The sequence below is a fragment of the Arachis ipaensis genome, chromosome B9, assembly GCF_059453495.1.
Source record: "Arachis ipaensis isolate K30076 ecotype BB chromosome B9, ASM5945349v1, whole genome shotgun sequence".
Lineage (NCBI taxonomy): Eukaryota > Viridiplantae > Streptophyta > Magnoliopsida > Fabales > Fabaceae > Arachis > Arachis ipaensis.
Window position 1 is genome coordinate 20,909,777 of NC_142444.1, and position 14,498 is coordinate 20,924,274.

At 34.8% G+C, this 14,498-nt stretch overlaps 1 protein-coding gene across 1 annotated transcript; it reads right to left on the reverse strand.

The window, feature by feature from the left end:
* Positions 1–1,235: 1,235 nt before the first annotated feature.
* On the reverse strand, positions 1,236–6,121 carry LOC107617819 (putative GTP diphosphokinase RSH3, chloroplastic). The gene is made up of 6 exons (XM_016319689.3): positions 5,150–6,121; positions 4,731–4,916; positions 3,583–4,043; positions 2,938–3,096; positions 2,503–2,854; positions 1,236–1,717 (listed from the first exon to the last, which is right to left on the reverse strand). The coding sequence occupies exons 1-6, from the start codon at positions 5,888–5,890 to the stop codon at positions 1,409–1,411; spliced, it is 2,208 nt and encodes a 735-aa protein (XP_016175175.1). The 5' UTR covers positions 5,891–6,121; the 3' UTR covers positions 1,236–1,408.
* Positions 6,122–14,498: the final 8,377 nt, after the last annotated feature.

Genomic DNA, 14,498 nt, shown 5'->3' on the forward strand with positions numbered 1-14,498 from the left:
GATTGTAGTGGTTTTGTTCGTATTTCTGTGGGAGTTTTAAACTCCCCAAAGCTATGAGTTATTATTATTATTTTAAAATTAGGACAAGGAAAAGAAGGCATTACAAGAATACTTATGGTGTTTGACGAGGGAATGAGGTAAGAAGATGGTATCTCTTTTTTTAGGGAGAGGGAATGTGAAAATGGTTATGATGATCGGAATGAAGGAGGTGGTGACTACGTGATGGTTGTTGTCGTGGTGGGAGATTCTAATTTCAAAAATAAATAAAACCACCTCAAATATAACTTCCGTTGGTCTTTGACAGGCAAGTTGGCAAAGCAGTTGCATTGTCTCACATTGAAAATCTTATGAATCAAGATAGGTGTTTACACTTTTTTACATGGCAAGCATTTGGGAAGCACCACACGTTGAAAATCTTATGGTAACATTGAATTTTGAAAGACCACTTGTACCACCAAATTTGGGGAGCATTGTAACCTTTTCCTCTCTTTCTCTACTAGTGTTCCCCTTTTCCTCCCCTCTCGATGGACCTCACGAGCTAGTTCATTTTGTTTCTTTGCCTTGTTTTATTTTTAGCCGTACTGTGTTTTGATTAAAGATATAAAACAAGCCTTACTGGGTTCATTTTGTTTCTTTGCCAATGCTAATTCTCACAATATTTCTCACTAAAGACTTACCCTAAACCTAATGCAGGCCATAATAGCCCGCTGCCACTGCAATTAGAATGCTAATCATCAACATAATTAAAACCTTAAAACACCTGCTTTCCTGGTATCTATTTTCCTTAAGACCCTTTTTCATTGTTCATCCTCATCATCAATTCCATGTCTAACACCTTGACTCTGTCCTTTAGTTCCTTACTTCCTTATATCTCCCTTCCAGTAAGCTATTCTAGCCACCAGCACGATAAGCAACACTTGCAACGCTATTATCAATGTGTTAAACAATTAACACATCAAGCCACTTGAGAAAAGGGTAATGTAGGTTTTTTTAGTTTGTATTTTCATTGATGGCAGTCAAGGAAAACCCAAATAATAATAATAATCATAATAATTAAAAAGCACGAAACAAAGCAAAACAAAAAACTCTTCGTTAAATATATCGAAAACACACAACATAAATAAATTATGAAACTCCTCCAGAGATATAAATTCATCATACATGACTATTTGATAAACTCGTCCCTCTGGGAACCCTTTGCTATAAATCGATATTAGGCTAAAACCAGGAACGCCTGAAGTGAAATCTGATGTGATTAATTATCAGGGACAACTACATAAATCAAATCATTCAGCACATAATTGAATTGTTAGCAACTTCACAGGAATAAACATGGAGGTGTTTTTCTGTACAAATATATCTATATATACATAACTGACACTAAATGATATGCGTTGCTAACCACGGGTCAGCTTCTTGAGCCAACCATGCTGCTAGCAGTAGGTCCAGCGCCGGAGACGGTTAGCCCGCGGTCATACATACGCTGGATTTCTTCCCTATATTCTGTCAAAGACTTGTCAGGTATGGCTGGTGTAAGCTCCACCACATCCCCCATCTTCAACTTGCAATTGGGATCACTTACAGGCATGTGATTCAGTCTTGGCCTCAGTTCTTCCTTCAGAGGGAACCTATATGTCATCAACCTTGAGCTTGCTCGCCCAGCTCTTTCCATCAGATCCATCACTGTTGAGTTCGCACGAAATTCTTGGACGGACATCTGCACATGCATCCAGACCAAACATAAATTACAAACCTTCAAATGTTATAGGATGCTAATAACGAGACCACCAAAAGTTTTGTAACATCGATTGAAGGATATGATGCACATTAGACCCACTAAATTCTCACAATCAACCCCAAGGTCATATTAAAACACAACAAATTACTACTGGAAGCAGAGTGTCTGTATCCATTAAGGAAAGGAGACTATCCAATAATTTCAATAAACATCAAGGACTTATCAAATTTCAGATAGCATACTTAAGTTAATTAATGACTTCACCAAAAGTTAATTTGTATGAAAGAAAGAATGAAGAAATAGTATGGAAATGCATGCCTATAGTATTCTGCTTCAGGCTGATAAGGTGATCAAAACCCGAGAAATTAGATAAAAACAAGATCAATTGGAGAGGGGTATCTTCAAGAGCACCTCTACCACACAGTCGGACTCTCCTCGCTAGTATCCCACTCAACAAGATGCTACTCCACCGGTATTAATTGTCCACTTGGACAACGTGGTACCTTAAAAAAAACCTGTCTATCTACCACTTTGACAAAGTGGACAAATATTTAGTAACAGATCAGGTAGCAAACAAACTTCCCCTTGTTGCCTTATTCATCTCAGTATACCAAATCTCAGCAGAGTAACTAAGCTAAACTCTCAATCTATTACAACTAGGGCCCAACTATGATCGGCTCATGAATAGCACAACTCCAGCCAAACTACAGGTTGAATGGAAAGGAAAATGAGAAATTAAAACATCACAAAAGTCAAGCACAAACCTTATCATTCTCAATCATGATAACGAACACGGGGCCGTCTTGACCACAGTCGGGCTTATAACAATATGGACAGTCATCAACATGGGAAGGGAACTTGCATGGAGGCTTAATTGAATCGCCATATCCAACAGATGTAGAATCCTTACTCATTGCCTCACACTGCCAGGTGACAACCCATCGAGCCCACTCAACCATCTGAAGCACAAATGAAGAATGCTGACAGTCATCTTCCTTGTACCTCCAATGAGCAGCAAACCCAAATTCAGCTTGTAAATGCATATCTTTTGTTCGAATTTGTACTTCAAGGGGAACTTTGCCTTCACCCATCACCACAGTATGCAGGGATTGATACCTAATAATTACAAAAATGAAATCAGATGGTATAGATACAGGGCCAGGCAAGTGTACAGCAGCGCACACTGAGGATAAACATACCCGTTGAACTTGGGGCGACGTATGTAATCTTTTAGCTTTCCAGGTACTTCAGACCATAACTGGTGAACAATTGTCAATGCTTTGTAACAGTCTTCCTCCTTATCAACAATCAAGCGCAATCCATAGATGTCGTGGATATCATCTATTGTCAGTTTCTTCCTACAGATATATAGAGAAACGAATAAATACTAGAGGATTCGAAATGTACAAACGACAAAGGTCAACATGTCTAGTAACAAGAAGAAAAATGTACAAACAACAAAGGTCAACATGTCTAGTAACAAGAAGCAAAACAACTTTTCTTTTCTAATTTGACACCAACTTGTTTGAATAGCAGTCTCATCTAAATAACTTATAACAGCAATTGTTCTTTATGAGCTTGTTCAGCTAAAAGTAGTTTTTATTTAGAACCAAAATTTCTTTAATTAATACTCTAGATAATCTTTTCTCCCAAGCAAAGGAAATTCTTTATTTTATATTTTCACTTCTTTTCTTCATATTCCAAATGGCACATAAAACAAATAGAAGCTAATAATTTTCAGATACTACACAGGCAAGAGGGAAGGGATAACATTCTTCAACATTTTGCAATAAATGCTAAAAATTTATAGCAACTAAACAAGTAAGAGGGAACGGGTAACGTACTTCAACATTTTGCAATAAATGCTATATAAGCTTTTATGCCGCCCAGAAACGACATGATACGATATGCCTTCATCTTTAAGTGCTTGCTCTAATTTCTCAATTGCAGAAGTAATCCTGGCTTCATCATATGAATCCACAAGCTTTGAAGATAGCTCATCATGCTGATCGGGGTTGAGATGTTTAAAACATAAATTTTCTAATTGTTCTTTCCAGCTAGATATTCCCAAGCGATTTGCCAAAGGTGCAAAAATCTCCAAAGTCTCCTTTGCAAACCTCTGTTGCTTGGCCACTGGCAATGCATCCAGAGTCATCATATTGTGCAATCGATCTGCCAGTTTAATAAGCACAGCTCTTGCATCTGCCATGGCAAGGAACATGGTATGCAGACGGTCTGCTTCAACTGATTTGCAAGCTGTATTGTTTTCTCGAGCAAGCTTGCTCAAGTGACTTAATTTAGAAACCTAGGTCAAGTTTAAGATCAGTCAGAATTTAATAATAATAATAATAATAATAATAATAATAATAATAATGGACCAAACTATGAAATGAACATAAAACCAAAACAAACGGCAATAAAAGTTCATCACTTAACCAAAGTAATACAGAAAATAAAGCATTAAAGTTGTCATAGAATACTTAGTAACTAAAGCAGCACATTACACAAAAACATTGGATGTGTGTTGCCGCTTCCTTATGTCAATAACCTTAAAACGTCAAGCTTGTAAATTCAATCATATCAAAACTGCTTGCTAAATTCAATCATAAATTCACGATATGTTACTTATGGCCTTATGTTTCCATAGTGAGTTGAACTTAACATAGATTCCATCCACTTTGGACAGTTAATCTCATCAAAACCATGAGATCCAACAGATAGAAAGAAAAATACACCTATAGGTTTTCCCAATGCCATTGTCTATTAAATTTTGATGAAGTTGCAGCAGCCAAATTACACAAAGCCTCTGCCAGTAGCACTAGATCTGAAGTGTATGATGTTGCGTAAGTTTAACAATAAATAATAATATATGTTTGTTTAAATTTTAACAATGAACTTAACCATTAAAACAAAAACAACTTAACCACCGAAATCATAAATCACACGCATTTAGTAATTAACATTTAGTCAGATCAAGCTCCAAGTTCCTCACCCCTTCAACTAAATCAGCAACCCCAGCACCAAACGTTCCAAATATGTAATCATAGGTCAGAAACGCATCGTCAAGGGTATCATGCAAGAGCCCTGCAGCAACCACCGTGGAATTTGCTCCAATCAAAGCGAGCAGCACAGCAGTTTCCAAACAATGCTGCAAATATGGATCCCCACTAGCACGCACCTATAAGAAAACAATTAAATACAAAACCGATTAACTCCAAATTCAACAAGACAGATAGAAACACATACATCAAAACATGGTAAAATCCATAATTGGTTCCGAAAGAATTTCCGAAACTCAATTCAGGAAGATTATACTTGAGCACCACACCAAATTGATGTTACAAATCTTCCAATATGAGATTCTAGTTCTCATAATTCCATAAATAGAAACAAGTTCAACGCTCTATATACCTGGCCTCTGTGCGCTTTCTCGGCTTCACAAAAGGCCTTGATTACAAACTCTTCGCAGAAGATCTTGTGTCTCAACTGGGCACCAAGCAGCAACTTCTTAGCATAAGGCTCAAACCCACCCTCCATAAAAGTATCCTCCAAATTGAAGGTCAACTCATCAGCCAAAGCCGAAGAATCACCCTCATCCAAACCACCAACCTTGAAACTCGCCGAATCGTAATCCAAGCAAGACCCCAAAGCGTTCCTCACGAACCCATCAAACAGCCCACTGGTCCCAACCCTCTCCGAACCACCACCGATCCTCACGGAACTCGCGGTGCTCCTCAAATTCGAAGACGAGCCAACGGTGCTGCTACACGAAACGGGGCCGTTGAAGACAGAGACGGGGCTATGGTGGTCCCTCTTCCAAGAAGAACCACCAAACTTGCTCGGCGAGTATGAGAAGGAGCTCCCGAGTTCCTTAAGGTTCAGTTCATCCCCTCTGCCGCCACCGTGATCCTCACCGCCCCCGGAGAATCCCGACAGTGGCGCGTGCTTCACGGCCGCTGGCGCCGGCGAAGAGAAGAGGCACGAGAGACCCCCCATTACAGGCTTCTGTGACGTCGACGCCGTCGAGGACGACGAGGATCGAGACCCCATATCGAAGTCGCAGGAGCCGTGGGCATTGATCTGGCATGGGTGCGGCGTCGAGCACACACTGCTCGGTGGGCTTGCGTACAGGGCTATGGTAGAAACCGCCATTGCTGAAGAGGAAGATTAAAATACAACGCTTCCCTTCTCCTTCTGCTTTTGTTTTGGAAATTAGGGTTTCCAATCCCAAACTCGAACCTAAAATAATTATAATTATAGAGTTCGAATTTCCTTTTTCTTTTTTCCAGAAATGAGAAATCCAATTGAAAATAAATACAGAATAATCTAATAATTGGAATTCTCTTTTTCCGGAAGGAATTGACGTTAGCCCTAATTATTTTTTTTAAGTTACCTAGTTACTGTTGTGGTGGCTCCCAAATTGAAAATAGAAAAAGAGCGACTCAAAGAGAGGAAAAGTATTTTCTTTCCTATGAGAGGGAGGGGGTGGGGGGAAATGATTAATCCTTTGAAGAATTCAAAGATTAATTTTGGTGTTTGTATTGAGAGTATCTATCGAGGAGTATACAGAGATTCTAATCCTAATAAGAGCGTAGAAAAGAGGGTGAAAAAAGAACCCTAAATAGATGAGAATTTACAAGAATTGGAGGACGGAGAGTCAAATAAGTTCGTAAGTTGGAAGTGAACGCAGAGAAAGAGAGAAAGAGAGAAAGAAGGGTTCCGTCTTAGAAGTACGCAGGATCTGTCATCTTGCTTGATTTTGTTGAGACTTGTTGGAATTGTTCAGCGGCCAGGGAATGGAAACTACGAAATGACGGAATTGCCCTTCGTTAATCTTGTGAATACCCTCAAACTAGTTCCGTTTAATTGCTGTCCCCTGAACCGGAAATTTATTTTTGGATAAGTTTGTTTAATTCTTTTGTTTCTTTAACGTTTAAATAACATAATTGTCCCTGATTTGGTTTTTAGGTTTGATTAACGGACGTAAAGTGGGGATGCTTCGTAGATTGATTTCATAGATATTTTATTTTTGGGTCCATGTTGGCCTTCTTAATGCAACACCAATGAATCTAGACGTCATTCTGGGGGTGAAATAAAAAGCCTCCAAAAAGTAAAAGAACGATTTCTGTTTTTAAATGTTCCGAAATACTCTGTGTTCTAATAATTTTAATATTTAATTTTAATTAATATATATTATATATATTTTTTATATTTAAAATCAACGTTAAAATTATTAGAATATTAATATATTATAAATAATACATATATTTATATATGAATATATGATGGTTAATTTAGGAACTAATTATGTTCATGGACGTAGCTTTTTAATGAAAAAATATATAAAAGCAAAATAGAAATAAAAGCTGAAAAAGGAGAGAAAAAAATTAAAAAACACAGAATATGCCTTCAAAAATTTCTATTTTTTCTAAATCTGTCTTTAAAATTTAAAAAAATTAAAAACACAAATTTTAGTAATAAAAAATATATAAATTTGTGAGGCTGTAGGCACAGGTAGTTATATAGATAGAAAACATAGAAATCTAACTACAAAGTACGTAATTTTTTCTACACAAATACAAAAATAATATCATAAAAAATGGAAATTCAACTTGGTATATATCTTACATAAACTAAAGTATACTTATGTGTTAATAAACACAAAAATCTAAACATTATGAGTTTTTATCTTATGTTTTCCTTCTAAAGTTTATGTGTTTATCGTCAAAAAGAAAAAAATAGAAAAAACAAAATTTTTGTATTCTTATCAACAAATGTATGTATTTTTCTTTAAAAAATCTATTTTTTTAGACATTTGTTATAAAAAATGTTGTTCCTAAAATTTTATAATAATAATAATAATAATTATTATTATTATTATATAGAAATTTTATAAATCAAAAACACAAAATTCGTAAGTTGAAAATAGAATAGTTACACACAAATTTTTTGTATTTTTTATAACTTAATCTAGTAATGATCATTTTTAGCTTAAAAAAATTTGAGGCAACAATATCTTATGTTTTAAGATTAGTAGTAGTCTAACTCAAATTTACTTTGAGGAGGTTTGTGACAATAATATTAAAATTTTTTATATCAGTTATGATATGAATCAAGCATAACCTGAGAAATTTAATAGAAACAATCTCTTATAGCATTATTTTTTAAAATTAAAATTAATTTTTTTCTTAAAATTTGAAATTTTTAAAATAAAAAATTAACTAATATTAACAAATTAAAATTAATTTCTTATATTTTTATAATTAAATTTTTATACTGGTCTCTGAAATTCACAGTTTTTACCATTTTGTAAGAAATATTTTTCGTTGGTATTTAACAAGAAATTAGTGATGAATCAACGACAACATTTAAAAATTGTTGCCAAATAATTAAACATGAAAAATCAGACGATTTAGTGAAGATCGGCGAAGACTTCATTATTTCTCACAAATTGAATTTTATAACTAAAAAGATAGTGAAAAAAAAGTTTCTTGTTGATTTGTCACAAATAATTTAGCACGTAAAATTTTTTTCGCAGGCACACGAGGAATTCAACCAAAGAAAATGAGAGACAAGTTATAGGATTCTATGGCTATTAAAAATTTTTTTTTAATGATAAAGCATAAAATGACGAATATCTAAACATCTATTTTTAGTGTAGCTAAATATAAAAAAAAAAATTGCCGATAAAAGTAGTTTATCTTGTAGTATTATATTTATAAAATTTGCTATCTATTTTTAAAAGTTATGAGATTTATTTTTGAGAAAGATAATTTTCTTTTAAATCCATCTTAACTAATTTTATACCTTGTTGTTCACAAGCTATTAGTTTGACTAGCCCTAAAAATATCGGTTTTTCATATTAAATTTATAATCACGATTCAAACTCTCAGTCTTATATACATATTTGAGTTATTTTAATTAGGGTTAACTACGATTTTGGTTCTTAAGGTATATGTCAAAAAAAATTTTTGTTCTCAAATTTTTTATGCATACAAAATTGTCCCTAATATTTAACTTAATTTTAAAATCGTCCTTTTTACTTAAATCTTAAAAATTTATTACCAAATGACTCCTAACAAAAAAATATATAAAATAAAAAAAGAAAAAAAGAGAGAAAGAGAACGGATGAGAGGGAGAAAAGGAATCACAGGGAAGGGAAGGAAAGAAGAAGAAGGAAAAAGGGAAAAAGAAGGGAAAGAAAGGAAGAGGGAAAAGGGAGGACGGCACCGGCGAGGCTTGGAGCCGTCATCGCCGTCGGAAATCAGAAACAGAGGGAGAGAGAGCTCGCGAGAGAGAGAGAGGAGACATGAGATAGTGACGCACTAAAGAGTGGAGGAGGAAGGAGGTGTTGTCTCACGTTTTGCCACCGTCGAGGAGCTCGCGGAGAGAGAGAGAGAGAGAGAGAGAGAGAGAGAGAGAGAGAGAGAGAGAGAGAGAGGTGTCTCGTCGTCGTCGCACTCCGCCACTGCCGCCGCTGCTACTGGCCTTGTCGCTGCTTCGCGTCCTCGCCGTTGGTCCTCCCTAGGGTTCCGATTCTGCTTCTAATTTGTTAATTTTGTTAATTACATTGTTGATTTGTTGATTTTGTTTGTTTCTGATTCTGATTCTATTAATGTTGTTGGCTCTGATTCTATTCTGGTTCCATTGTTCTTCTGCTTCTGTTTTTTCTATTCCTTATTTTGATTCTGATTTTATTATTGTTACGCTTCTGATTCTGTTTCTTTTGATTCTGCTTCTGCTTCTGATTGTGATTTTATTTTTTCACTTTTATTTTTGCTTTTATTTCTGATTCTGTTTATTATGTTTATTACATTGGTTCTACTTCTCCTTTTTCATTGTTGTTGTGCTTTTGCTTCTGATTCTGCTTCTGATGCTGTGATGGAGAAGAAAAAAAGAAGAATAGAAACTGATTATTTTAGTGAATAAAACGATATTTTAGTCCGAATGACGATTTTAAAACTAAATTAAACCTTAGTAACGATTTTATATAAAAAAAAGTTGGAAATTATTTTTGACATATACCTTAAGAATTAAAATCATATTTAACCCTTTCAATTAGCATCAAAGTTATTTTTTCTAAGAGTTTAAGCTTCCTAATGTTTACAAAGATAACGATCCATGAAGCCAAAATCATTAAATCAAAATTCTAAAAGGGATTTCACTCAATGACCTGTATATTTTAAATAGTGATATTCATATTAGCGAGAATAAATGAAGCTCCTCATTGAGTTTATAATTTCTGATAGATGCTAATTAACCAGATTAAAGTTTAGCTTAACTTAAAAGATAAATACTTACATATATATACTGATATGTGCTATGAGTAATACAGATCAAAATCACACTAATTTAAATTGAATTTTATTTTTAAAAAAATTATATTTATTGAATCAGATTTTGAATCTATTTTTTAATATCAAATAAATTTAATTCAAATTATAAAATATATGATATAATAATAATATTATTTTATTATTAAATTTAAATTTTATATATAATTATTTAATTTATTATATATTTTTATTTTATTCATATATTATTATTATTTAGTGAATATCTTGTTAATATAAATCATATTTATTTATGAGTAAATATTATTATTGCTCCTTAATTATTTGTTTAAAAGACAGCGTGCTCTTTTACCATTCAAAAATTCTTAACTGATTTTTAACGATTTAAATAATTGTTCTAAACGATCCATATTATTGGACTAAGTAACTCCTATTACTAGATTAAGCGGCCCTGACACATTAGTTATTCACCGTTTATAAAAATTGCTTAGACCAATTATTTCAATTATTGAAGACCGATTAAAAAATTTTAAATGAATAAATGACCATTTGTACCAATGAGAGATGAAAACGCTGACATTTGTATCCATGAAAGCTCGAAACTAATCTTGTACCCAAGATAGATGCTGTTCGTGTGACAAAAGTGCCCTAACTTGGATCTGAGCTTGGTTCGTGGGTTTCCGAACCTACGTGGCACTCCCCCCCCCCCCAAAGCCATATCTGAGCCAACCATTCACCATCATCTTCTTCATCTTCTTCACCATCATCCCCATCCATCACTGCCTCTTCCCAGCCACCATAACCTCCATCACCATCACCTCAGCACCGCCACAGCCACCTCCCTTCACCACAACCTCCGGCGACAACCCACACTGCTGCGCCCCTTTCTCTTCTTCTTCCCCTCTTCTCACCTCCGCTGAGCCCAGAAACCACAGCGCCAGCTCCTCCTCTCCACCAAAGCCCAGAGCGGCAGCGGCTACCTTCTCCATTCCTGGGTTTCTTCTCGTCTGCCACCAAACAGCCGCGACACCCAACCTTCTCCGCAGCGGCGTTCCAACCCGTCACCACTCCCCTGTCCGAACCCTAGCTCCGCCAACCATCACCGTCGGCCTCTACGAGCCACCACAACCCTCTTACCTTTTCTCCCCTTTGCGTGTTCTCTGTCTTCCTCAACCACACCAACAAACCGGCCACCTTCTCCTCCCTCTCTCTCACTGGCTGAACCGCCGCACCGTCAACGAGCCACAGCGACACCGACGATGAGCCCCTTTCCCCCTTTCTTCTTCCTTCTCTGTCATCCCGTCTCACCATCGCGACCCAGCCTAGCACCGTCGCGATTCCAGCCCCGTTTTCCGTTCTCCCATGGAACGATCAGAACAGGGTGCAGCCCCTGTGTCTTCCATCCCCTCTGTTTTCCCCTGTTTCATGGCTGCGTTCACTCTCCGCTGCTGCAATTGAAGCAGTGCCACTACCAAGCCGCCGCTTCTGCCCCGGCCAATTCAGCCATCATCTTCCCTTCACCTGTTTATTCTCTGCTTCCTAGGTTCCCATTTTCATTTGTTGAGTTCTGTTTCTTTCATTGTATTGCTTTTAGTTCATTTTGCTTAATTTGGTTAGTTAGAAATGCATGTTAGTTGCTTAGGTTGTTAGATAATCTAAGCTGGATAGTGGATTTAGGTTTGTTTTTATTCATGCTGCTGTTTGAAAATTTTGATGTTTTGATTCATGCTGCTGTTTGAAAATTTTGGCTTGTCTGATGCTACTGGGAGCTTTGGGGGAGGTAGGGTTCGGACATGGGAGTGGTGACGGGTTGGAATGCCGTAAGGACGCTGCGGAGAAGGTTGGGTGTCGCGGCTGTTTGGTGGAGAGGAGGAGCTGACGCTGTGGTTTCTGGGCTCAGCGGAGGTGAGAATAGGGGAATAAGAAGAGAAAGGGGCGCGGCGGTGTGGGTTGTCGCCAGAGGTTGTGGTGAAGGGAGGTGGCTGTGGCGGTGCTGAGGTGATGGTGATGGAGGTTATGGTGGCTGGGAAGAGACAGTGATGGATGGGGATGATGGTGAAGAAGATGAAGATGATGATGGTGAATGGTTGGCTCAGATATGGCTTTTGGAGGGGGAGGGGGGTTGGGAGTGCCACGTAGGTTCGAAAACCCACGAACCAAGCTCAGATCCAAGTCAGGACACTTTTGTCACACGGACAGCATCTATCATGAGTACAAGATTAGTTTCGAGCTTTCATGGATACAAATATTAGCGTTTTCATCTCTCATGGGTACAAATGGTCATTTATTTAATTTTAAATTGTAGAAGAATGTTTTGTCCTTTAAACAAATAATCAATGACCGAATAGAGTACTTATTTTTTATTTATTTCATCAACCTAAATTTACTTTTAGTTTTTAATAGTAAAATTTTTTTTTTTGAATAACTGAATAACTTATTCAATTAAACCGCAATTGGTTGAATTAGATTGAATTTAAAAATTAAACTAAATATTTAATTGAAAGTATAATAAATTATATACTTTGCATTACATTAATTTTTTTTTTTCAAAAACTAATTCAAATCACACTGCAAAGATGTCCTATATGCTGGTTATGATAAAATTATAGTCTGTGATACTACTTAAAAATTTCTGAAATAGAATATGCTCAATAAAAAAAACTGATTAAGTCAAATAAACTAAGGTCAACGTGCTGAATCATAAATAACGGGATGAAAATAAGAAAGAAGAAAACACAAATTTTGTTATTTGATTATACTTTATACGGTTAACAGATAGCATTATCAAATGGTACTGCAGTATAATATATTTTGATTAAACAATTATTTCTTACATAAAAAGTACTTTTAAAAGAACAATAATACTAAATTTATATGTGATTTTGAACTAAATCCTTAACAAAAGTATATGTCAAAATTAAACAACATAAAATTTGGTAAATTAGAAGGTGGGATTTAATTAAATTTGATAGAAAATTATAACCAAGAGTACTAAATTTTAACAATAAATTTAATTTTTTTATTAAAAAATTATAGCTAAAGAGTGTTAAAATAATGTAATTTTAAATTATATAAATTTATATTTTTTTAGTAATTTTTCTCTAAACGTAATTTTAAATAATGAAATTCAAACAACATTCATTTTATTATAATATATTTTGATACAAAATTATCAAATATAAATTACATTAATACTAAGGGGATGCTCTCATAAAGACGCGTAAAACGTCTTTTTGTAAAGACGTTTACGTGTCACATTATTATTGGACGTATTAACGAATTAGTTATTTTTAAATTTCTTAACAAATTTGAATAAAACCGCTTTTTTTCTTACAATAACAATAAATTCAATTTTTTTAGGAATTTAATTATATTTTTAAATTTTTAGGGATTTAAATGTCTGTAAAACAAAAAGTTAGGGATATATTTTTTTTATAAAAAAATTTAAAAATATTCGGTTTAGATTGTGTAATTCGATGGATCAAATCGGGTCTAATAATTATAATACAGACCATTAGATTTATTATTGTTACTATAATAAATCGATTTTGTTTTAGTTTATTAAAAAATAAATTATTAACCGATTTAATAAAGATGTCCAATAATAAAATGACACATATAAACGTCTTTAAAAAAATACATTTTAAGTGTGTTTATTAAAGTGGTCTCCTAATACTAATTCACTTCTTATCAAAATTAAGTTTATAAAATTAATTAGAGAGTGTTAGGTAAACAATGACTATTTTAAACAATATGAACAACCACCAATCAAATAAAAATACACTACATCCTAATTTAATACTATTAATTAAATTTAAGATTAATTAATTCTTTTAACTCTATTAATTCACATTATTTACACATTATTCAAAAATATTATTAATTACCTAAATACACATTATTCACATTAACTCTAATTCAAATAGACACTAAATAATTGGACAGATTAATAAACACAAGTTCAAAAACATCACGTGGCCATTAATGGAGAAAATAAATAATTAAATATATGAGCATATTTATTGTCAACGGCTCTACCTAATACGTGAAATGAAGATTTTTGTAGTGGCAATAATGGAAATATGAAAACTACGCTAATTGAAGTCAATTACGGTTGCTAAATGCTGATCCTCAGCCTCATCTAGAAGGTGCTTATAAGTTATAACTAGTAAACACTTTCTAGCCAGTTTCCTTTGCTTTGAGGAGTAGTACTATTTGTATTTGAGGACCACAGCACTGACCCAAACCCAACCCAACCCTCAAACCAAACCTTTATTTGCCACTACTACTAACTCCCAGTGTTTTTTTGTGTCAGATTCAGTTGCGTGTCGGCAAGTTTAGTGAGACACGTGTTCCATGACGGCTTGAAATTGAAACTTGCGTTTCCCCAATTAATGAATCTTCCTCAGTATTCTTCAAGGTTCTGGCTCGTGCGTGCTTGTGTCGTGTGTGGTTGTGGAGTGTGG

What these genes read in the sequence shown, in the direction of transcription:
- LOC107617819 (XM_016319689.3), bottom strand. Translation starts at nt 5,890, where the DNA reads ATGGCGGTTTCTACCATAGCCCTGTACGCAAGCCCACCGAGCAGTGTG. An exon ending in CGTCGCCCCAAGTTCAACGG is followed by an intron (nt 2,855 to 2,937) that starts GTATGTTTATCC and finishes TGTAATTATTAG; the next exon opens with GTATCAATCCCTGCATACTG. An exon ending in TCATGATTGAGAATGATAAG is followed by an intron (nt 1,718 to 2,502) that starts GTTTGTGCTTGA and finishes ATGCATGTGCAG; the next exon opens with ATGTCCGTCCAAGAATTTCG.